The following is a 25,875-nucleotide window of genomic DNA, read 5'->3' on the forward strand; positions in this document are numbered from 1 at the left end:
AGATGTCCGCTAAATCCACACCATGCAACTAGTTTTTAAAAATCCTGAAGTAAATGTGAAGGTTTTTTACAGTGATGAGGAAGGGAAGCTTTCATCTTTCCTGTAGGTTATGCTTAGAGGAATTACAGAAGGGAGGAAGACTCTGTGGGTGCTGCTGGGGAGCACAGTGACTATAGCTGAATGTGTCTTACTACCTGGAATTGCCTTTGTAGCTGGATCTGGCAGCCAAGTGATCCATGTGGCAACTTCCAACCATTACCAGAACATAGCTGGGAGGTTTGGACAATGCCGCCACCAGCTGGATATGTACTGGTGGCAGGGATGTGGCAGGTTGCAGAGCAAGTTAAGCATATTCTTCCCTAAAATATAAATACACTGCAACAAGCAGCTTTGAGTTGACTAAATCTGCTCCCAAAGTTGGGACAAGTATTTTGTAATTTCAACTGTAAATAGTGCAACAACTTTGGAAACTTTGAAGTTATCTGTTATGCTTTCTTAGTTTTGACCATTTGCAGATAAAAAAAAAAGGTCAAGATTTACCAGATGGCCAATGATATGAACTGGACTATAGAAAATCATGGCTTAAGGTTCTCTGATTTGCAGGAAGATCCCAATCATTCTCAATTTTCAGAACAGTGCCCTAGCCACTCTGTTGTGGGGTATTACAAGATGAGGATGCACAAACACATCTGCTCATGTGGATGTGCTGAGCATTCTGTTTAATAGGTGAATGAATAGGAAAATGACCACTCCGTGATTATCACTTCATGTTCCTGTTTCTACTCAGCTGTACTGCTCTGTAGCATGAGGCAGAGACAGGGACAAAATAAAATTTACATATTCTGCAGCTTGTGTCAGTCAGTACCTGAACCACTGAGCTGGTGGGCATCATCACCTTCCCACCAGTTTTGTGAATCCCAGCCATTTTCCTAGTTTCACGACAAAAGCCCAAGTACAAAATGAATTATTTTTTTTGGCTAGGACCATTTTTTTCTTTATTTTGGACCAATTTGAACTGTTTTTTTGAGGGGGATGAAGGATGAGACAGGAGATTTTGGACTGTAAAATCAATTATTTGTACAGCCGTACAGATCTGTGGAAAACTAGGTCTCACAGTCTCTCTAATGATGGGAAAGAGAAAGAATGAATATAAAGAAATACGTATGAAATTTAAAGTTTAACTTAGGAGTTCACTGTTTTGGTTTTGTTTGATACCTCCATTTTAGTGTTTATTATCTCAACTACTGGATTCTTGAGAGACTAAATTACTTGGAGGCACTCTTATGTCTAGCATATGTGAAGGATCTTGCTGGAATGAAGCATTGGAACAGGGGCCGTCTGCACTGTCTGTAAAGCTTCGGAATGGAGAACACAAGCATGCACAGAGCTTGTGGGGATGCAGTAACTCCTGTATTAAATGAGTATATCACACATTTGATGCTTGGAAGAGAGGACTGGTTGGTGGCTCCTTCCTTTTGGACTCAAACAGGTGAATGTCCTCACTCAGTGATTTGAGAAACTCATCGTTACAAAACATCTGTACATGAAGTAGTTTGGGGGGACAAGAGAGGGACTCAGACATTATATTAGAGGACTTCCATGAAAGAATATAAACACCTCCTTTTTCCTGGGTATGCCTGACACTTTCTCTAATCAGGGCTGCAATGGCAATGGTAGAAAAAAAGGTAAGTGAAATCATTTTCCCAGGTAAGCTACTTATGATCAAGCTAGGGAAAATCTTCAGCTCTTTCTTAATGAGGTATTTCTGCTTAAAAACACAAAAAAACATTCAAGAAAGCAAGCAGGAAGTTGTTGCACAATGGATGTCTAAGAACTGAGTTTAATCTTGGTGCTCCTAAATATAACTCCACAACTTCCTCATGCTCAGCAGAGATCCAGACCTTTTTTTCATGTACCGATTTGTGGCACAAGAGGCATAGCCAAGAGACTGTCTTTAGAACTGAACTTTAAGTGGGACAGGAGCTTGCCACAATGCACCAAGTCATGCATGACTACTTTCATGCTCTTCCCAATACTTGGCTATTCCTTTATTCTTCTGGAAATAGTACCTCTGCCTGGAATATACAGAAGTTTGTCTAAAACATTGAGAAAAGTGCTTCAGGACTACAAACAAGGGCCAAACTACACACAGATGAGTGCTTAAGCTTTGTAGACACAACAGATGATGGGATTTTTCTATGGGAATGTGGTTTGCTATGGGACTGAAGGGAGTTATCTGTTTTGTTGTTCCACTGCTTGGCTATCCCCTTGCAATTCTTTATAAAACCCAACCTCCTTCATTTCCCTTCAAGTTTGTTGTCTGAAGATATATTATGAGATCCTGGCCTCTCTGCAATGAAGGGGTGTAGGATGTCAAATTTAGTTCCAACCTGCACTGTGTAGATCCAGTGGTTGTATGATGACCATGCAAACAAAAAACTATGAAACTTCATTTGTACTACTTGAATGCATAATGCCAGTCATGTTATTTCTAGAGGAGTGAGAAAACTAGGTGGCAAACACAGTTTTGGCAAAAGGACAATTCTTCAGATGTAACATGTGCAAATCATTATTTTGTCTTGTAGACCTGTTAAGGAAATGTATGTTGAATTGCCAATTATATAATTAGTGTATTAAGCAACTTCATTGAATTACAAGTGATTAAATGCATATCAACAAACAGACATGGTATTACTTTGATTAGTGTGCAGAACATAACTGGCAAGTAGAGGGTGGGCAATAAAGTGTATATTTTCCTAATACCATTTTCTGTCTAAAATGGCGGTGCCTATAAAACAGACAGCCAGGTTTTGACTGAGTGTTAGCTTTAATTCAGAAGGTTTGAAAGACTTTACCAGACCAAGAAACTGCAACGAACATAGCTATTAGTCTGAAAATGCTGTACATCAGAGGTCAAGACTAAAGATCCAGATCCTTGTCAATTCCAACTGCAAGACAAGCTACTATAGAAGCCTGCTTTCCCTTCATTTTGGGTTCCATCTCTGTCACCAGCTTTTGTCTAGTGGGTGTCTGTCTATCCATTTTTAACTGCTGAGTAGGAGAAGAACCTACCTCTGTTGTCTTCCCTCTGGTTGTTCCTGCCAGGGAAAAAGCTGTTAGATTTCTTGATGCTGCAAGTGGGCTGAATCTCCTGCTGCAGTGTGATGAGGCAGAAAACTAACTGACACTTTTAGCTTTTCCAAGCTTCTCTAATACCTTTGCATTTTAATCTTCTTGCTTTCCCTAACAGCAATAGCAGCAGCAAGAAAATTCAAGATTTTTACATTTCACCATTGGTCAGATAAGCCTAAAGTAACAGTAAAACAAACCAAACCAGAAACACATTACAAAAGATAGCAAACAGCTGGCCTGTGGTCTATGGAAGGCTGGCTCATTGAGTGTTGCTAATGCCTTTCTTTTCATTTCCACATGTTACACTGCACTGAAAGTCTGGTAAGGTATTTTAATAGAAGCAACTATTAAGGGTTCAGTTCTAAAATAGCTAAACTTCTCTAGGTCAGGGCTGCTACGATCCTGCTCTTCCTCTTTCTGTGTATATTTCTGTTCTTTATGTCAGATCACGCTAGAACAGAGAACAGGTTTAAGGGTGCTGAATAAGCCAAACATTTCAACAATAAAATCACTTTTTTGTAGAGTTATTTTTTGTCTTATCCTCATCAAGTGACATTTTACAAGAGTAAACTGATCTAACAGCTTGCTGCTGTGAATGGGGGATGCCCACTTGTCTTCTCCAGCCTGTCCTGCTGTCTCCCTGAGTTTGGCACTGGTACTCATCTCACCCCCAGTGGGACAGTTGAACTCACTCAGTAGGCTAAAAACTTGAGCTACTTTCTCCCTGCTCCGTGGTTTAGGAAGCAGAAGAGCCAACAGCCGGGGTTGGAGACAAAGTCAATGGAAGGATGTGGAGTCTCCCTCCTTGATGATCTTCAAAAGCCTCCTGGACAGCGTTCTGGACAACCTGCTGTGCACGTCCCTGCCTGAGCACGGGGACCAGGTCTGATGACCTCCAGAGATCCCTGCCAACTTCAGCCATTCTATGATCCTGTGAACCTTACTGTTCTTGTGAAACCTCACCTCGAGTTGTCACAGGGATATTTCATGATAATTTTTTTTAGCATAGGAGGAAACAATCCCTCAAACACAAGCAGTTGTCATCATTTACATGACAAGCATCTAAGATACCCACAGACCGCAACAGTAGCATTTTATATCCTGCTGACATTACAGTGTAAACAAACATACATACAGAGAACAGTGAAAAATCCTATTCTGCATCTTCAGTAAGAGGCAGTCACATTAGGAAGCTGCTTGAGAAGCCCCGAATGAGAGCACTGAAAGGGTCTGGCTGGGAGACAGCAGTGCCTTGGTTTACATTTTGTTCCCATTTGGCAGTTAATTAGTAGCTCACTTTTTGAAAATGAAAGATTACACATTCTGAACAAATACAAGTGTTTGATCTTGGGCTCATCAAGGAAAACTTAAGCAGCTGCCAGGGAAAAGCAAATGTTCTGTCACGTACGTCCAGACTGAGTTAATGTGAAACAGAAAATGAAGACTATGGAGAGAGCATACTAACTCTTCCATACAGACGTGGGGAGCGCAGCAGACAAGGGAAAAAGTATGAAATAGCAAACAACCTAGTGAGCCTAACCAAAACCTGCTGGGATGACTCCTGACTGCAAAGTCAACACTGAGAGGTGCAAGCTTCCCGATGCAAAAGGAGGAGAGTGAAGCTCAGTGCTATATATCAAAAGCAGTTTATATTTCTGTCACTAGTGAACTGTCTCCTTCAGAGCTCCAGGCACTTAGCTATGGCCATGCCTGACCCACCCTGAAGGTTACGGAGTTGTCAAGGAAAAGGCAGCAGCCAGCCAGATCACACTGGCAGGAGAAGGAGCCTTAGTTGCATGAGATGTTTTTACAAGATCAGGTAGGAGTCCTGGTACTGAAGGGGCTGTGAAAGAACCACCGAGCTTTGGAAAAATGGCTAGAAGGTTTTTATTCAATCAAATTAAACTTTTTCTCATTTTATTGGAGAAACCACCTCAAAGAGATGAGAACTCAACTAACAATAAATAAAGCAGAAATGAGATGACAAGGGAAGCACATAATACCAGTCAAAAGAAAAAACGCATGTATTTTTTAAAGAAAATCCTAACATTTTATCTTTTATATATATTTACATGTCCCATACTAAAATGTTTACTGTGAAGTAAATCTGAACATCTATAAAATACTAATTTCACCCTATATTGAAATCAATTTTAAGCAGGATTTAATGTGGTATTCAGTACAAATCTTTTATTTTTTTTTTATTTATGCCTTATATGGGAAGGCATTTTAACAAAAAACTCAGTTTATTCATCATCTTTGGTTACAGCATTGGACAAATTCTAATCCACTGTTTACTCACTGACTGCACCACTTTTGTTTTTCTCACAATCAGTGACTCCAGCTGACATAAATCCCTTAGATGTTGCCTTCCTAAGCCTGCTCTACACACTCAGAACATAACAAATACAGACGTGGACCTTTATGTGTATTAAGTATTTGCTCTTACAAGCTAAATTTCTTATACCTTGTCGTAAGTTTTGATGCCCCAAACCTGCCACCCATCTCCGAAGTCTTTTGTCGCTAGAGAACTACTTCCTCCTCATCAGGAGCTGCTCACCTCTGGACATTTCCCTAAGCCTTCAACCTTGCCCAGGGACACCTGTTTGCAGGCCAACAGTGATGATTTGCTACATAGCACATTTCAGTTTGTTTGCGACTGCTGTCTTCCAAACTTCTCATTAGCGTTTTCAGCAGTTGTTCAGTGCAGCATCTTCCTTTCAGTATAGCCCCTCCCTGCTGAGCTCTCTCACCAAGTCAATCTCTTCAGTAGGTCTTCCACTCCTACAATTTCTGCCCCCACTTATTCTTTTTCCAGCTATTCTTATACTTGAAAATAAAAGTGATAATAGTGGTAGACTATATATAATGTTACAAAATTGTTAACTGTCCTAGAAAATAAAACTGTTCTATTTTATACGTTGCAATGTATAGGACAGTTCTGAAAACATGATATAACATATCACATATATGATGGATAGGATAAAAAAGCATAGACTCCAGTATGAGCATAAAAGATTCATTCTGATTCCTTTAACAACACATGCTATGGAGACTGCTGGGTGAAGTGAGTCCGGGGTGAAGTCAGTGACAAATAGGCATTATTGCCAATTCCAATAAACATAGAATCATAGAATGGTTTGGAAGGGATCTGAAAGATCCCCTAGTTCTAACCCCCCTGCCAGGGGCAGGGACACCTCCCAGTGGACCAGGTTGCTCAAAGCCCCATCCCACCTGGCCTTGAACATTTCCAGGGATGGGGCATCCACAGCTTCTCTGGGCAGCCTGTGCTAGTTAATCTTTTCCTAATCTAAATCTCTCCTCTTTAAGCCATTCCCCTTTGTCCTATCACTACACCCCCTGACACAGAGTTCCTCCCCAGCTTTCCTGTAGGCCCCCTTTAGGCATTGGAAGGCTGCTGTAAGGTCTCCCCAGAGCCTTCTCTTCTCCAGGATGAACAACTCCAGCTCCCTCAGCCTGTCTTCACAGGAGAAGTGCTCAAGCACCTTGGTCATCTTTGCAGCCCTCCTAATACTTCCATGTCCTTCTTGTGCTGGGGGTCCCAGAGCTGAACGCAGCACTCCAGGTGGGGTCTCATGAGAGCAGAGTAGAGGGGGAGAACCACCTCCCTCGACCTGCTGGCCATGCTGCTTTTGATGCAGACTTTAAATCTTCCAAAATTATCAAACAGTATTAAAATAAGATGACTTTAATAAAACACTCCGGTCTTTGAGCTTTCTTTTGAAATCTACATAGTGAACTGGTAACCCCTCAATGAACATCAAGTTATTGAGGGTTAAAATTTGAGTTGTAGAGGCAGAGTATTCTATGTCAAGCATTCAAAATCTCAGGATGGGCTTAATCTCTTTTTCCCTATCACCAGGACTGACCTTAAAATAATTTTATTTTTAAATGAATTTTCATACTTTCAATTTGTCTCCTTCTCTAGAAGCCTTAAGAATGCACACAAAATTTTCTTCACTGCTCTGAGAACCACAGGGGTATTTACACTCCTGAAGTTCGACAGTCACTTAGAGCTGGAACATTCATAAAAAAACACCAAGCATTATACAGCCACAAAAGATGGTAACATTGCAAGATTCAAAAATATATATGCAGACATGGAAGCTGTGTTTGACACTATTTTTTTCAAGATGAAGTAGAAACATTTTTGACTTAGACTATGTTAAATTTAACTTCTTGTATTTCACAGAACATCAAATTTAATCTAGATACTATTATAATGAGTCCTGTAATTCATACTGAGTGAAGAACATCTCTAGCAACTTGATGGTATTGACTACAAGTGGTGACTATTTTAACTAAAACCAGCTTTTTAACTAAAAACTAAAACTAGCTTGAGTTTTAATGAAAAAATAAAGAACAGTGATCATTAAGGAAAGAGAAATTCAGCAGGATGCTGACAGATACTGGGAAATCAAATAGAAAAAAAAAATAATTCATGAAGAAAATAAAATCTAAAAATCATTACGTTTCTGCTGAGGAAGTTGGCAAACCTGAATGCAAAACCCAACAAAACATGTGGCAGGCTAGCCTGCAGTAATAAATACTATAGACATATTTCTCTCTTTTTACTGTTTGCCAAAGGAAAGATGAAAGTCAAAGGAATAGCTGAGAAAATACTGCTTCATAACCAAATGAGTCATACCTTATCATTCAGACATTTGGAATAGACACGGATGAAGCATTTGAAAAAAAAAAAAAAAAAAAAAAAAAAAAAACACCTATTAAAATCAGAATCTAAGCCAATCTAAAGAATCAAAAGATGAATGTCCCAGAGTATACAGGAAAAGACAAAATGACTTGGAAAAATTCTGTGTTGAGACTTACTAAATTTGAAAAAGCAAGATAATATACTAATATAGGATTGCAACCACACTGTTATCTATTGGGTAACAAATCTCCCACTAGATGTGAATAGTGAGAGATTCCTATGCTACAAAAGATAAGTCCAATCTAAAAGGTAGACTATAGTGCCATCAGGAGCCTGATTTTATTTTTTTTTAAATCAAGGTATTTGGTCAGTTGTAGTCCTTCTGCCACAACACGGTGACAATTCTGGTGTAGAGCTGTTTTATTAGATGCATTCACACAACAGATTCTACCACTTTCCCACAAAGACACTATTCCAGAGTCTTAGCCAGCCAGTCTGTCCCTTAAAAACAAGCAACCCCCCAAAAATCACTACCAGAATTTATAGAATTTATATTTTAGAATGAACACAAGAAAAATTATCTTCATAAGCACAGAGGTAGACAAATCCTGAAGTCAAACTATGTCAGGCCTCATAGCTGACACAAATCAGCACACCTCCACTGAAATTAGAGGTGTTCAGGTGACTAGCCTGTCATATTTACTATACAGTGCAGAAGAGATGATGTGGAATTAACAGGTGACTCAAGAAGAGTTTCCAGTTTTACAGCACTATATGGCTACCCTGCATTTATTGCATTTGAAACTTCAAAATGAGGACAATTCAGCTTAACAAAGGTACAGCAGTTCTGCTTTCTATTTTTGTAAGAATAAGGGTATCATACAAACCTGCCTCCAGGGAAGTTGTAGTAAAAAAAAAAAAAAAAAAAGAGCAAAATCATACTAAATCACACAGAAAGAATAAAGGAAAGGGATTTATTTCTTTTTTATCAGTCCTTTAAGAGATCTAATTTCATCATTAATTAATTCCAGTGCCTGAAAAACACTCGATGTACTTTGTTTGCTAATGATTCATTTTTCTGTATTTATTTAGGTGATGACAAATAATGCTTCAACGTAGTCTTGCCATTCCTCTTATCAAACATAAACAGTCAGTAGCATCCTTCTTCCCCTAGAAGTGGAATGCCTTTCATAGTTAGAAAGGGGACAAGCAGAACTTTGTGTCTGCTGACCTCTGTGTGGATCTGTTTTGTGACCAAAGAGTAGCCAGTTGACTTTTAGATGATTATTTTCTTCTGTTCCCAGTTCAGATTAAATCTTTGCACAAGTAATGTGGGTTCAGTAATGCAACAACCAACCCATTATGCAATAATAAAACATTTTTCTCTCCTTTTTAAGAACTGTGTGGAAAATTACATAACTAAAAGAAAGGATGAAGGAACATTAAACAGCAAGCTGAATAAAGATTAGGAAATTATAGCTTCAGAATGGCCCAAACAGACTTAATTCTACTCATTTGTGTACAAGCTGTGCTATAATCTTTAGCTACATGTTTTTATGCAATTTATTTCCTCCCAGGTGAATGTCCTGTTTGGAGCACTGAATGGGTACACTTGGGATCAAACTAGTGCTACAAATAATCTGGAATTTCCTAATTTCTAGGTGCTTGACTTTGCAGGCTCAGTAACACTTTTTCTTTTAGACTTCTTAAATATATAATTATTTAGATGGCTTAAATGTGCTTTTTGCTTACAAAGTCGTTTTCTGTTTACATATCATGCTCTAGCCTAAATAAATGCTAAGACAAAGGCCAAGCTGGCTGGTAGCCCAGAATGTAGTTGTTACCAATTTGACAGGGACCACCTTATATTCATGGAAATGTCTAAATATTGTAGTTGAGATATAAGTAAATTTTAAAAGGTGATCTTTACTGAAAGAAAAACTGAGCAGCTTTAGGACAGCATAAACAAGTTGCTGGATGAAATGAGGACTGAATGGAATACGTCTGTCGAAGTTGTCTGATTTACCCCAGCTCTCCATTACTGTAAAACACCAAACATTAAGGACAGGAAGTATCCTCATGTTACCATGTAAATAACTAATGGACTTAGTTTATGTTAACAGCTAACTTAGAATCTTCTAATATGTGAAAAAAAAAAAAAAAAAAAAAAAAAAAAACAAGAAAACAAACAAACAAAAGAATCAACCTAAAATATGGGTGGGTGTCTGAACTTTTTCCCCAAAGATAACTAATTCTGATAATTCTTAAGGTAACTTTTCCTTTTTCCTTAGAGAATCTTACATAGAGTAAGATTTAATCAGACTAAAGACAGTCTCATTAAACTTGTAGTAAATGTGAGCATAGTACAATGTAAAGATAGCCCGCAAAAGTAAATAAAAATGCTATTTTTTCCAAGCTACTGAAGATCTGAGAGGTGCAAGGCTTGGTTTAAAGTTTTCTACTACTTGACTACTTCCTTTTTGCTTTGAAAACTTGTGAAGTATCAGTGTTTTGTCTTGTTATACATAAGAGTGTTAGAGGACAAAAGGCTAGAATGGAAGTTCCCCTCAGTTCCCATCTGAAGCAGCAGGGTGATGAGTGATTTTTTTTTTCCTCCTGGCTATTCGCCAGAAGCTTGATTTAAGCATTTTAAGAATAGCCAAACAAAATGTGAGTTTTAGACAGCCTGACTGAAAATCCTTTTTCTCTCTGAAATGTCAGTTTCTTGTGACAGGCAATGGCTAGAGGTGGTGGCTTCACCTCTCTGTTCTTCCAGCTACCCATAATCTTCCAGCAAAAATAGGATAGACAAGACCCGATACACATATGAAACTAAATAAAGCTTTTGCAGAAACCTTACATCTGATTTTTAAACCAAAGCAAGATCTTCAGGTTTTCCTGAATGTCAAAAATCTGTAAAAGGCAACATAGTTTTGTCTCCTTTTTGGGTCACTCTTTAGAGATTCAGGATTTCACTATGGAGAGATAGGCAAATCCCATTGACAAGAACATGCCATATGAAAAACACAAGATGTGTCTAAATTTAAAATTTAGTAATGCTGACATTCTGGCCTTACTAGATATTAATAAAATCACAGCAGTGTGGGTGAAGGTATTATACCTGGTCATGGCTGGCTTCAATGGAGCTTCCGATACCTTGGAAAGTCATCTGCACAGGAGACAGTGTCAAACAGGTCATACACTCTTTGCCATTTTGTCTATCACTGTAGTGTACCTATAACAGAATAACATACGTAATCTGCTAAACACCAGGTTTGTACAAGGGAGTCATGCTAAAATACTGTCCCTTTTCAACAAGTTTGTAAGAAGAATTCCAAACATTTACATTGAATTCATCTTTAATATAAAACAAGGAGTGTGTAAAATATTCTAGATAGCCACATACTATACTGGGGCCAAATTTTCTGTGAGCTGTCTGTTGCATAATTTTTGTGCTATGTTCTCCAGTTCCTAGGACTCTTTAGACTGAATGCAAGATGTTATATCTACATAATTACAAGAACCTAGTTTCAAGTTATAGTTTCTAACCTAGATGTCAAAAAGTTTTAACAGTATTTTGTAGCTTAGATACAAAACATCCATGTAAGTCATTATACCTCCAAAAACCTGGCAACAACTTTCATGACATGGCTAAACAAGGTTGTATATTTTAATTTGATTTTGTAATTAAATCAAAATGACAGATAGTGTGGTGAAGAATTCACTTTCTTCCTGAATTATCTAGGCTATTTTTTTCTAAGAGTAACTCATTCTTTGCTAATGTCAAGATGTGCATGTTAAACCTGACTCTTGCATGAAATACAGAGGAAGATATTGCTTCTACTTGAATTATTTTCCTTGTCTTCAGGCCCCCTTCAGATACTTCTTAAATCCCCTAGAGAAAATATGGATTTTACTATGTTGAGACAAAAATTAAATTAAATGCTGCCAGTGTTTCATTATTAAGAACAGGTTGCCACTCATGCTGAATTGTTGAAATATTACAATCTGCTACGTAGCTCCTGACAGATCAACCACTTCGTTCTACAGGAGAGGTGGAATTTGGTTTATGGTGGTAATTTACATTGGCTATGTGACCCCTGTCAGAAATGGAAAGAGAGATCAACTCTGCTGGAGACAGACCTTTTATGTTAGTATCTATTTACAGCTGTATAGATCTCAGGCAAAGGTTATATGATAAAGCTCCATCTTTATACTCAGGCTATAAAATTAAGTATTATTATTTCTGAAGACAACTAGGAACCGTATTAGAGTTGTTCCTGTGGAACTGATTTAGCAACATATATGACAATTGTATACAGTGTGTACTATATGGACAGTGCCTAAATCTTCTCTGCCACAGGTGCAAACTGGGGATACTTCAGGTGAAGCAAAAACCACTCAGTGAGAGGAAAACCAAGTCATTGCTATATTGCAGAATTAATTTACCGACAACACATAAAAATCAGTTTAGCTGTGGCCAAAAGTAAGATACAGAATGCAAAATGCATGTAGTGCATATAGAAATATTGATTTCACTCAGCCCTTGTTAAAGCTTTCTGGATTATCCCTGTCCCTCCTCCTCTCTCAACCCCCACAATATGTGCCTACTAAATTGCCTGTGGCTCTCTGCCAGAAAAGCCATACTACTTACTTAGAAACCACAAGAGGCCCCTTCACATATACAATGGTTTAACTTTGATTAATCGAAAGAGGTATGAAGGTATGAAATTTGGCTTGCAAATATAAACTGAAGTTCTTTAAATGTCAATGACTACTGTTATGACAAGAACTTATCAAGACTCCACAAGTGCAGTATCTAGTTGCAAGCTAGATATTCTGCCGAGTATGTGTTGTGGGAATGCAATGTAGAGAAATGGGGCAGAAAAACTCACAAGGATGGTTCTGTCCTGCAAGTGCGATGTTAGCAAAAGGGGCAAAATCTGGTGACCTAGAAAAGTGCATGCTGTAGAGTGCATATGGAGAAATGGGAAAATGGAACTTTCTGAACTGCACAGCATGTGGGAGTCTTACTTTTAATAAGAATAATATGAATAAAGTTACAGTTCACTAATGTTCACTGGAACAAAGCACAGTTAACAAGCTGAAAGAACAAGAGATATTCAGAGGAAATACTGCAACTACCACATGACATTATCATCTGCAAAAGCAGATTCGATCCACAACCTCTTTTGAGTCCCATGTTGAAACTGCAGTAAATCCAAAATTTTGGTATCTTTCTAGGCTTAACTTTCCTGAAATAATTTCTTGATGTATTTTTGCCCTCATCTTAATGAATCAAGGCCATTACTTCATAATTTCTTAGACAATAATCTCCTAATTATCTCTTCTGTTTAAACAAAATAAACACTTCCTATGTTAATTATATAAAACAGTGATATACATACAAAAGACTGGACTTTGAATGGGGGACAAAATAAAACTTTTTCTTTTCATGAAATCTCTCTAGTATACAGATTTATACAGTCAACAAAACACTCAGATTTCCTCTACATTTTGGCATGTTTATGAATAATTTCCCAGTTTGGGGAAGTTTCCTATCTCGTTATTTATCAGTCCAGCCACTACATTTTTAAACCCTCTGTTTTATTTCTCTTTTTTCTTCAAATTTGATCTACGATCTAAAGCTTGAAGTTTTTTGTTTGTTTGTTTGTTTTGTCAAGTCAGTGTGTGGGGGTATTTATTTTTTTGACCAGAATAGGCATTCTGAAATAGATGGTAGCAGTGGAATATTTATCAAATAGTCTGAATGGTAGCAGATGCTTCTAGGTTTTCAGCCAGCACTACGTTGTAAATGTTTCAGCTTCCATATCTGTGCTATTACAACTAAGTATGGGAGGAACCTGAATGTCTATTAAACTGCTTTAAGAATATAATTATCATCTGAGGCAGGGAAACACGATGGCATAGCAAATACTTCCTTCAGTATCCATGATCAAGGAACAGCAACTGAAGGCTGGCCAAGTGCTTCAAGCGTGCTTACACGGCCGTTACTAAGATTAACAACCACAGTAGTACTTCTCTTATTTAAGTTACTAAGTGCCTGCAGTTTAAGAGTCGTGAGTGCTCAGCTCCAGCTCTCCCTCACAGCCCTTCTGCCAGGCAGGTGAGGACAGCAGTGGATGGGCTCCTCCAAGCTCACCCGGCGCTGGCAGCGTGGGGCCTACAGCCCAGGACAAAGGGCACGGGCCTAACCGTGACCGCTCATTTTCCCTTTCCGTATATTACACAGGTAAAAATAAAAGAGTTACAAGAATAATTACCTTCTACATCCTAATTTTCAAGCTTCAATTTTTTGTATTTCAGGGACTTCCATAAATTAGCTCAGTGCATTTTAAGGATTAAGCAGCAATGAAATTTCACTCATTAAAAATTCATAATGTTTTATTTGGATAACATATAAGCAGAGTTTTTTTGTTTGTTTTTTGTTTTTAATAGAACAGTGTTACAATTTCGTTAAAAAACAATGGCCAACATATTGATGTCTGCAGTAAGGGTTGTGCAGGTTTCTGAGTAAAATTCAAGAATCCAGCCTCAGCCTGTTATGAGGGATTTACATGCAGTTCTGTTCGGAGGTATGTCTACACAGCACCAAGCAGTGCCACAAAAGGTCCTGGCAATAACTCTAAATGAGCCTGCCCATTTACTGGGAAAAGCATACGGCACTGCTCGCTTTTCTCCTGGGTAACTGCACACTGCTAGTATCTTGAGATAAATCATGTATAACCCGCTCAGGAATCCCTAACACAGCACTCCATTGTTCTGTGGAGACAGGGCACAAAACCACTGCGTATAAAACGCAAAGTGCATCCCAGGCATCGAAACAACGAAATAAATCTTAGATTACTTTTTTTCCACAAGCACATACCATGGACTTACTCATACGTGTATGTTTTTATGTTCGATATTCTCAGGAGACGCAACTGTATATCCTTTAAAGAGATAACTTCAGTCAGGAACGAGCTGTATGGCATGAGTATGTGTGCAGGGGTACTACTAACTGGTGTGTGCATATAGAAATGTATGTGAAGATCTGAAGACATTTTACAACTATGTTGAAATTTGGCCCTTGTTTTTAATATTTTAAATTACTGTAGAGATGGAAATATTTTAAAGTACATTTATAGCTTTGCATAAAGAAAGATATAAAATGAATGTTTACAATGTCACAACTGAATGTGGAATGGCATAGCCAAAATTCTCAACCGCATAAATTATTTTATAAAAGAAAACTAAATTGTACTGTATAAAACTACTATACATATTAGTTAGGGCTACTTCTATCATAACACTGCTCCCAAAGTAGGAAATTTCCCATTTCTTTTGTACTTATATAAATACGTCTCTCAAATCTAGCTTTACTTTGTTATAATTCATTATGTGTAAGTGTTCTGATAGAAACTGCAAAAATATTGCAGGATTTGTGTTGCAACAAGCTAGTTTGAAACACTAGATCAATATACAATTTCAGATAATGCCCAGAGTTAATCTGCATAAATTATTCTGTAAATACATTTACTCCCCTGGTCATAGCAGGCACTTCTGAATTTGAGCATCCATCCTTTTTCATGAACAAAGGCTTTTTTTTTCTGACTCACAACCAAGGAAGGTGAGAGACTGGCTACAGTACTACATGATAGTTAAGCTCAACTGCAATATACTACATTACTGTTAGAAACGAGCTAACTGTGCATTAACAGGAGACTGAAGGGAGACAAAATAAAGGCTACTATTTTCACACACTGCTGCTTAGATGTTCACAGTTTGAAACACAACTTCTGTCTGGCCAAACACTTTCTTTCTTGAACATTTATTAACTTAAAAAAAAATATGAATTACCAAAAGAAAGAAGTCATCTGTGACACTGGAGTTCATGTTTCCAAACCAAAAACTACTCTGAGTCAAAGCATCAGCAGGAGTCTTAGAATGCTAGACAGAAATAAACTAGGTAATAAAATGCCATTATGTTCAGCAACGCACAAATCTTCTGGATTGACAAGCTGGGACTATTTTGTTAGAACAAAGGATGGTATTCCTTTAAATCTGTCCCTTAAAGTGAAAGCACTAAATTTACTCCTGACTTTACAGAAAAATTTCAAAGATTTTACACAGGTTGCTCTGGATTTACAGCTACGAACAAACTAGAATGAACTATAAAATCAGATGCTAAAATAGTAATCCTGACTTGGACAACAGCCCCATGGAAAATTTTTGTTTCTTTAGCTTCCTGGTGGAACACTTATCTCTGCCATATTGATCTTTTAGCTTGCTCTCTCTGTTACTCATCTACTGGTAGACATGCGACCTCATAAAAAAAATTAAACAATCCTGTTTGTGGTCAAACTATTTCATGCATATTTATCGGTGAAGAAATACTCTTCGTGATAAAATATTTTAAATATTCTTGTTATTTTCAAACCATTCTTTCAAAGTCAGTTCAGAAGCTTACACAATACAGTATTCTAGTACTGAAACATGTGAATCCTTGTATTATCCACAGAGCTTTCCTAACAAACAACAGGTTAGTCTCTTCACAAAATTATAGATTAGTCTCTTCAGACACAGAGTACCATGACAGAAATTCAGAATATCACTTTGCTTTCTTACTATCTGCTTTATAATCCCATATATTATTTTGTGAGATCTGAACAGAAGAAGAATAAAGTAACAACAAAATAAAATTAGGGGAAAATCCCAATGCATGAACAAAGTCTTTTAGGAAATGCTGAAGCATAGATATATATATATATATATATATATATAAAGGAAAAACAAAACAAAAGACGGAAATGAAAAAAAAAAAATGTCCCAGATGAAAAAATCAGACATAAAATAAAAATTTTTAAAAAATCAGAAAAAAAGCATTGAATCAAACTGTTTCCTGCAATGCTGGAGTTCCTTGATGTAGTGCGACTACTAAATATAGTATTTTACTAATCTCAGCGGGGAGCTGGCTAACTGCATGCCTGTCAGATGTTTTTAATGGTCACCCCCTGTGGAACAAATCTAAGGAGTGCATGAAAAACACCCACATTTAAGAAAGACCCCTTGCTAGATCATTAAGGAAAGATAAAGGCCTGTACATTCATATGTGATATATAACACAATCATTGTGTCAAGAAAACATATGTTTGATTAGCGCGCCTCAGGTTCATCAATCGCTGTGTCTGCTTCACAGCAGTGGGCCAGGTCTCCATTGTGGCTACTGCAAGGAAGGGGGAAGCCACGCAGTAGCTTGAAGACTGACAGTCCAGCAGTAAATCTTGAGAGATTCGAGCATGCTCTTCTCCTACAGAGCTCGAATACCAGCTGTACCATAGTCTTAAATCTTCACTAAAATACAATCCGAGGTTTTAGACCAAGAAATAAACCATTACTGTACCATAAATAGATAACAGTAAGCAGACAAAAGACTGTCACAGTCCACCGTAGTCGTATTTTACATTCCTGACTGTAGCAAGGCAGACACTTGCCATCTATAAAAGCACATGAAGTACAAATAAGACGGAAAAACTTGATACAGTTCCCAAAGAGAATATATAAAATAACTGTTAAATGCAAAATCAGTTTATCTGAGCCAAGAAAGCTTGTACATAATTTACTTTATGTTATTTATATATATTCAGAGCTCCTGTTTTCAGTGGCACAGGGGATCTGGAAAGCTTGGCTGTATATTATGCTCAGTCAGGCAAGGGAGACCCAGTTCTGTCCTACCTCTGTATGTGATGTTTTGTTTCTAATTAAAAGAAAATTGGCTAACAGGATGGCTGTTGCAGCAGCATGTGGGATAACCAGTACAGTAAGGTACTTACTCTTTACCTTTTGCCAGTTAAACCTTAACCCAGGTATGCACTTGTATTGTCAGGCCAGTGTTCCTGGGAGCACACATTAAATGAGCAATCCTATTTTCAATGGCTAGTATTTAAAAGAGCAGAGAGCTGTTTGTCTGATAGGCAAACTGAAATCATGAGATAGGACGTGGCTTTCTATAAAAAACACTACTATGTTGAAGAGCACCTTGCTCCTCTGTTCGCCTCCTGTAGTCTACAACTAAAATATTTAACACAGCCATAGAAGAGAGTAGTTTAACTGCAATGAGTTAAAAACAATGAACACGATCACCTCCAAAAAAAGAGTAAGAAATACCTGATTAGAAAAAAAAAAAAAAGAAATGAAAACACTACAAAGTAATATAAGTTACATCTGATTTTTTTTTTCCAGAAACTGCTTATCTGCCCCTGATCCATTCATACATCATTCATACATAATGATTCACGTAACTACTGTATGTTCAGATAGGAGTTGAAATTAATTTTGTAATTCACAGTCAACGGAAGTATGAAAAACTGGCAACTTCAAATGAAGGAATCCCCAGGATCTCCTGTTTTCACTACATGCCCTACAAACGAGGGAGGTGAGAGAGCTGTGTTCTGCTAACAGAGCTAATGGACGAAGAGCTTGGTGCAGAGCACGTGTGGAGGAGCATGTGTCCTGGGTGCCATCCAGAACAGCCGACTGAAACGAGTGAGGAATGTGGTCAGTTTGAAGACAAAGTCCTTCATGCCTGAAATAATGCTCTAGCAACAGCATCAGTGGAAATCTGTTTTCATCAACACTCTCATTACAAAGGTTGCCACCTAAGCGAAGAGCTAAGCACACACTGGCTATTCTCTGTTTACAAACTGCACGCAAAAGCCCAAAATGTGACAGTAATGAACAGGGAACGGGGTCACTGTGAAGCTGCAAGTACAAAACCAGCTGCCTGAATCTGCTGCAAAACCTGCCGATAGTATAAACACGGTTTGGGTGCAGAATGTAGATACATGACTTTACGCGGAAAGAATCACCTGCCTTTAATTAGCACAAGAAGCAATCATTCCACTTCTGAAAATTATTGTTTCACTGTGCTCCGAATGCTAGAGGGGATGGAATGAGATGACAGCAAAAATAACTCCTCTGAAAGCTTCATCTGAAACTCACAGCAAGTGGAGTAAACTGTAACTTGCCTCTTTTCTCCTTCTTCACCCTTTCTCATTGCTCTTTAGAAAGTTTTTGCTTCAGAGCTGAGTTCCCCTATTACAGTCAAAGCTGAGCCTACCGTGGCTGCACCTTCACCTTGTTGCTGGCTGAAGCTCCCAGTCTTTCACAGTTTTGGCTGCATCCCAAGCCACGGTCTGCATCTAACTTATCAAGTCACGGTAGGATTTGCTTAAAAAGATCTTGGCAGGCAGCAAGTCCTGGTGCATTTAGTGCTGGCTGCAGTATTTTGAGAGCTCCTGATAGCTTGTAAACTTTCTCATAAAGACCCCAAAATCTAGAATTAGTTATGAAAATACAATTTACATACATATGTATTATTTCATGGACTAAGTTTTGTGCAGGAACATGTGGGATGATTTCAATTCTTACTTGCAAGATGCTGAGGAGAACAGCAGAACTGTTACCAAGGTCTTATACACACCACACCTGTGGACACAGGCCATGCCGTTACCTAGATGTTCTCCATTTACCTTCCTTCCTTATAGAAACTGAAAGAAAAAGCAGCACCTGGATTGTTTCTGGAGGCAAGAAGAGCAAACCTTCAGCAGCAGTTTAATATAGGGCCTTCTTCCTTGTAAGAGGGAGAGAGGTAACGATGGACAGAGCAGAAGAGAGCTAGCTTAGACAGATTTCTGGCCAGAAGCCAGGTATTTGGGGACCTCATGTCAGAAAATGTACTGCCCCTTGCAGCTAGATTTGCATTTGCTTTTTCTAATTCTGCATGCTCTTAAGTTAATTCAGAAACATTCTTCCTGCAACAAATGTTATCTCCTGCTGCATGTCCTCTGCATATTCTCACTCTCCACAACTTGCACTCCTTGCCTTATGCAAACTGATATGGGAACAAAGCTTATGGATTTTTCCAGCAGAACGACTTCCACTGTTTTTCTTTGTGGTCAAAAGTAGGATAACATGAGACGGTCTACGGTCAGCAGAAACTTTTCTGAAATAAATGGAAACTAATAAAATCAGTCCTTGAAGATCTACTCTGGGTCACTGGCATCAACTGTGGTGCTGTCTACGTTCTCTCTGAAGTTAGTTGATTTTTAAAAGAAAGGCAATCAAGTCCAGGTGCTTTGATTTTTACATGAAGCTCTCAAGAACAATTTTTGCTAGCAGCTTGTTCTGTTTTCTCTCTTCCTCTATTTCACATTCCCAACATGTTTTTTTACTTTTGGCTAGTCACGTACAAATTAGGGTTTGGAGACCTTGGAGCCCTTACCTATGTAACACAGCCATTTGACTTCAAGGCGAATTTCAGTGTAGAGGGACACCTGCACATTTCTGAGAGCCAAAGAAGGATTCTCAGCTAACAGGTTGCCTGGTGTTGTGCAAATCACAGATGCCACTAAAATCCTCAATAAAAACCTGACTGACCTGTTGCCCTTGCTGGGAGGAAACTTCTTTCCCTGTTAATTCCCATTACTGTTAGGACAAAAATAGTGGTTGTCTTAAATAAATGGGTAAGTTTTGTAGCAAAATAACCTGATAAAAGAGTGTAAGTTTTCTCCAGAGCACAAAGACTGTAAGTTCACATGGATGAGAGAGTTCTCCTATTTCCTGATTTCTGCCCAGTTGTACAGAACTGTAAAAATGCCAGTGAAATTTAGAAAGCTGCACTTGTCTTGGCTGGGATGGAGGGAATTTTCTTCGTAGCAGATCGTGTGGTGCTGTACTTCAGAACTGTGACCAAAACTGTGTTTTAGCTGTTGCAGAGCAGTGCTTACACTAAGCCAAGGACTGCTCTGCTCCTCACACTGCTCTGCCAGCCAGGAGGCTGGGAGGGGACACAGCCAGCACAGGTGACCTCAGTGACCAAAGGGATGTCCCATGCCATATGGCATCACCCTCAGCAGTAAAAGATGGTGGAAAGAAAGAGGAGGGGGGATATTCAGAGTGATGGCGTCTGTCTTCCTAACTAACCATTACACATGATGAGCCCAGCTTTCCTGGAAATGGCTGAACATCTGCCTGCTGATGGGAATTACTGAATGAATCCCTTGTTTTGCTTTGCTTGCACGTGCAGCTTTTCTTTACCTATCAAACTGTCTTTAGCTCAATCCATGCATTTTCTCACTTTTGCCTTCCCAGTTCTCTCCGCATCTTGCAGCGGGAGAGTGAGCGAGTGGCTGTATGGGGCTGAACTTAACCCACAACAGTCCTTTTTGGTGCCTAACGCAGGGCATAAGTGTTTTGAGATAATGACAGCTTTGAATGGAGTGTGCTAGACTGATTTTGTAGCTGTTTATCTATTAATTGGCATGCTCCTGTAGTTACCACAAGGCTCACTATTCTATATTATTACTGCTTATCATCTTACTTGGCTCTATCTGTGAACATTTTGAAAACAGATCGTGTGCCTGGCTTGCAGATGGCCAGGGCACTGATGCTGTCCGTGCCTGTGTTGTAAGGTCAGAATTCCAGCGTGAACGTGAGTCATGGTGCTGCGTGGTAAGTCCACGCTGGAGCAGGTATACCTCTGAAGGGACTGTGGCCCATGGATAAGCTCACACAGGAGCAGCAAGAAGGGGAGGAGTTCACTGCAACATTAAACCCCATAGCCTGGTCCAAAGGGACCAGGGAGGGAGATTGTAATGGATGTACCTTTAAATTGTTGTAACCCATGATTTGAGTTGCATGTTATAGGAAGTCCTACAGCAGAAACAATTTGAACCAGTGGAGGATGAGCCTCACAAGATGCCATGCAAGTGCAGTAGTGACCAGATCTAAGTTGGCTTTAGGATCTAATAATTCCACACAACACACCACCTCTCCTTTCCTGAGTGACTACCATAACAGGGGAACTCAAGTCATGGACTAAACGAACTCAATGGAAATTTTACAGACATTTTATAGGCGTGGCCCATAGACTAAGGGAATGTTATCTGTGTATATATCAAAGTATGGGAAGGTGGGTAGTTCTTAATGCCTATGTATTCGATACCGTGGGACCTGAGCATGCTGTAAGTGATATGGAGGGTGGAGATTTTACTGGTTTTGGTGGGATAGAGTCAATTTTCCTCATAGTAGCTGATATGGTGCCATGTTTTGGACTTGTGGCCAAAACAATGCTGAAAATGCACCAGTGTTATAGTTGTTGCTGAGCAGTGCTAACAGTAAGCCCAAGGACTCCTGTTTCTCAGGCTTCCCTGTCAATAAGGAGGCTGGGGGTGCACAAGAAGCTGAGAGGGGACATAGCCAGGACAGCTGACCCCAATAACCAAAGGGACATTGCTTATCATATGATATTATGCTCAGCAGTAGAAACTCAGGAAAAGGTTGGACTTACAGCATCTGTCTTCCCAAATAACCATTACAAGTGATTTCTAAGAAAGCTCTGCTTTCATCTAAACATCTGCCTGACAAGGGGAAGTAGTGATTTAATTCCTGATTTTAAATTGCCTGTGTGTGGCTTTGTTTTACCTATTAAACTGTCCTTACCTCAACCCATAAACTTACTCACTTTTGCCTTTCCAATTGTTTTCCCCATCTAGCAGCAACAGAATGAGTGAGCAGCTGTGTGGTGCTGAGCTGCCTACCAGGCTTAACCTGCAATAGATGCCTGTATTATCTTGAACATCAATAGTCTGGCAATTGGTAAAAGTACAAATGTCACATTAGGGAAGAAAAAAAAAAAAAGGTATCCAGAAGAGACACAAGTGAAGATAATGATGACTTTGTCACCTATTTCTACAATAGGTGTTTATAATCCCTGCCAGGAAGAGACAAATACTGATGCTGAGATTCCAGTACTGGCCACCAAGCATGGCATAGTAAAAACACACAGGAAGATACCACCCTCTGCAAAACGTCAGCTTTTGATGCTCTCAGTGACAACACAGCACAACATCATTCCACGCATCATTTCACAGAAATCAGTCTGACCAACGAGCAAGTATGGTGCCAATCAGCTTGACTAAGACCCTAAGGTACTGGGACAGGAACCAAAAACCCAATTCCAAGGCTTCTTTTGCAGCAGCAGGTATTGACAACATACAGCAACACTCTCAAGCTGCTCCAAGCGGTTTCATGAATACTTATATGGATGGGGCATTAATTGCTTTAACAGCCTTACTTCATTTTTTAAAATCCTATTTTGTTCTGGTTTTTGGAGATATGATTATCTTCAAAGAAGCATTTATATAAAATCAGTTTGCCGACATAGCCTGCAAATCTGTTTTACATTAGTCATGCCAGAAAGACAGATATTATAATTTCAAAAGCGTCCTTTAACTATTGTTTATATTTCTCAATTTGAACTAGCCGTGAGACTTTTGTACTCACTCATAGCAGACCAGGTTGCTTGGACTCCAAGCTGACAATGGCCACAAACCTTTCTACAACTGACAGGCTCAAAGACAGAACAGGATCACCGGGGGTTTTCATTTGAATTTTTAGAACTTGATATACTCTTCATCAATGGCTTTGGGGGGGACACTTTCTAAAACATACCTTTTCTTCATCTGCAGGGAACTTTGTACTTTCTCTGACAACCAACTAACACTATAATGCCAATTATATTCATTTTAGTAGGTTGAATACATCGAATCCTCCCCCCTAAAACACAGTACATTTTTTTTTTCCTAATAACTGATCTGGGGGAGCCTCTGAGGAAAATCATGTCTGCAGTCATGACTCACTGAAGGTAAGTTTTTGTTTTATTCCAGTTTACCATGGTTCAGCTTAATTCCACCCCTAAATATATGATCACTTGAACAAAATCACCTCAAAATGATTTAATTCTATCTATAACTTGTGCAGAGTAAGCTCAGTAGATAACTACTGAGGAAGAGTGGACATGAATGGCACAGTGTGTGTGAGGGGGTCACCTTATGCAAAGCAGTGAGCCAGGAGAAAGGCTGAAAGAAGCAAAGTAGCTGCTTTCTAACCCAAGAAGAATGGCACTGAGGGCATGGCTTAATGATGGAACTTGGTAGGTCAGGTTGATGCTTGCTGATCTTGAAGGTCTTTTCCAACTTGGATGATTCTATGATTCTATTAAAATAAAAAATGACAACAAAAATGAAGATCATCAAGTTGAAAAACCGAGACAGGACATTCAGGATGGAAAGATACTCTACTCTCCATCAGACACAGAGACAGGAAATGCCCACTGATTTTCTGGGAAACTATGAAACTTACTTCCAACGTGCTGCTTCAAAGGTCTCTGTGGAGAGCTTTCCCCTCCATCACAGCATTATTACTGATCTCTTAACTTTTTTTCTCTACAGGCCTCCTCAGCAGGACAACTCTGCTGAGAATGAGGTGCAATACTCGACTACTTTGACCCAATTTCTAGCCACCAGAACAACAAAAATTTCAAACGGCTCCTTCTCCTATAGCTATTTGAATCTGGAATCATCGGGGAATGCTTGGGTGTTTTTTCTGCTTGGTTTTAATCTCTAAACCTTGCAACCCACACCAATGAATTCATGCAATATGCAGAGCTAATTCAGAGATCTTGTTCTGCTTGCTGTGGGAAGAGACAAAATCAGACTGAAAAAAGGTAAGGATTTGTTTTTACCAAGGTTTTAAAAAGGCTTCAAAGGTAAGAAAGGAGAAAAATAGCTATTGTCAATTCTTCCAGGGAGCTCTAGCAAATCCAGTACACATATTTCACTAAGCCATGTAACTAAGAAAAACTAATGAAAGGAAACCCGCTTCTACCCAGTGAAGAGCAATGAATTTTAATTAAACTAAGTAAGCAACATTTCATAATTGTGACCAGCTTTGGAAAAGAACTTTTGAATTGAATTTGTTATTTCATCCATCATCAATGGGTTGTCATACTTGGGAACAAAATGTTAACGAAGGAAGCTAAAGGGCACTGCATCAAGTTTCAAGAACATATAAACGAAAGTTGTGATAACAATTTATATCCCGATTATTTTCTTCAGGCTTAATGCTGAATCTCTTGCTCATTCCTTTTGTATTAAGAATTTCCAGTGAACTCAGATTTGATTGTCATGGTGGTCTCTAGGAGATCTCTTTAAGAAATGGCTTCAGACCTAAACTCTTTATTATTAAAAAGACCAGGAACTCTTTAACTATCATTAACACTGTTAGAAAGATTCAAAAACCTTCACAGACTCAGGAGGGATGGATGAGAAGGTCACTGTTCTTTATTTTGGAAGCAAAAAACCCATTCTGTGCTACAGTCTTTAGCAGCTGCAGCTAAATCCACAAAGAGAGCCCACAAAGTGGTCTCAGCATGACCTGAACTAAAGTTGATGGCTACTTCAGGTACTACACTAAGTCTGAAACAGGCAGACTTGCCCTTTTTTGCTCTTCCTGTTAGAGCAGACACCAAGGAAAGCAACATTATGAATCACACCAGAAGGACAATCCAAAGCACATGAGAAAGTCCTGGGCATATCTGCATCAGCCAGCACACTACAGGGCAGAAATTGCACAGTCATTACTAACCTCAGGCAGTGAGTCCACAGCGTGGACCACAGCTCATGGTGTGGGACAGGAGTGCAGATTGGCCAAACATTATGAAGGGTGGCCAGGCTTACAAGTTAACTTACAAGTTAGCATCCACAGTACCCATGTCAGTTTTGAAACAGGTATTTAGGTGCCTTTTAAAATTTGACCTTAGGTCTTGCTCCAATAAATTTGCAATTACACACAGATCAGTCCAAAACTATACTTTTAACTTGAAATTCATTGAGGCCTGAATTTCCCTGAAATTCAGTATCTTAGTAATGATATCCAAGCATTCCTAGGTTGATTTCAAAATTCAACCTTCAACAAAGTGAAATGAGCATTTGGTTTGTTTAAAGCTACTGTAGAGTAAGGTTCAAGCTCAGTGTGTGTGGGACCTGAGCATGACATAAATGGTACAGAATAAGGGGTCGATACTGTCCTGGTTTTGGCTAGGATGGAGTTAATTTTCCTCCTAGTACCTGGTATGGTGCTGTGTCTTGGATTTAGGATGAGGATAATGTTGATAACACACCAATATTTTAATTGTTGCAGAGCAGTGTTTACACTAAGCCAAGGGC

The 25,875-nt window shown here is 38.9% G+C and overlaps 1 protein-coding gene across 6 annotated transcripts in view; it reads right to left on the bottom strand.

Moving 5' to 3' along the window:
• The window catches only part of STAU2 (staufen double-stranded RNA binding protein 2), a 125,905-nt gene that overhangs the window by 9,190 nt on the left and 90,840 nt on the right, over nucleotides 1-25,875 (bottom strand). For 2 of the 6 annotated variants that reach the window (XM_035316525.1, XM_035316526.1), the window contains exons 13-15: nucleotides 10,929-11,042; nucleotides 5,793-5,798; nucleotides 4,765-4,830 (exon numbers count right to left, since the gene is read on the bottom strand). In XM_035316525.1, coding sequence (XP_035172416.1) covers nucleotides 4,780-4,830; nucleotides 5,793-5,798; nucleotides 10,929-11,042 — 171 coding nt within the window. In that variant the 3' untranslated portion in view covers nucleotides 4,765-4,779. Of the gene's footprint in view, nucleotides 1-3,053; nucleotides 3,099-4,764; nucleotides 4,831-5,792; nucleotides 5,799-8,155; nucleotides 9,849-10,928; nucleotides 11,043-25,875 lie in introns of those variants that run through there. The other 4 variants (XM_035316530.1, XM_035316527.1, XM_035316528.1 and 1 more) reach the window with 3 other exon arrangements.

The sequence above is a fragment of the Oxyura jamaicensis genome, chromosome 2, assembly GCF_011077185.1.
Source record: "Oxyura jamaicensis isolate SHBP4307 breed ruddy duck chromosome 2, BPBGC_Ojam_1.0, whole genome shotgun sequence".
Lineage (NCBI taxonomy): Eukaryota > Metazoa > Chordata > Aves > Anseriformes > Anatidae > Oxyura > Oxyura jamaicensis.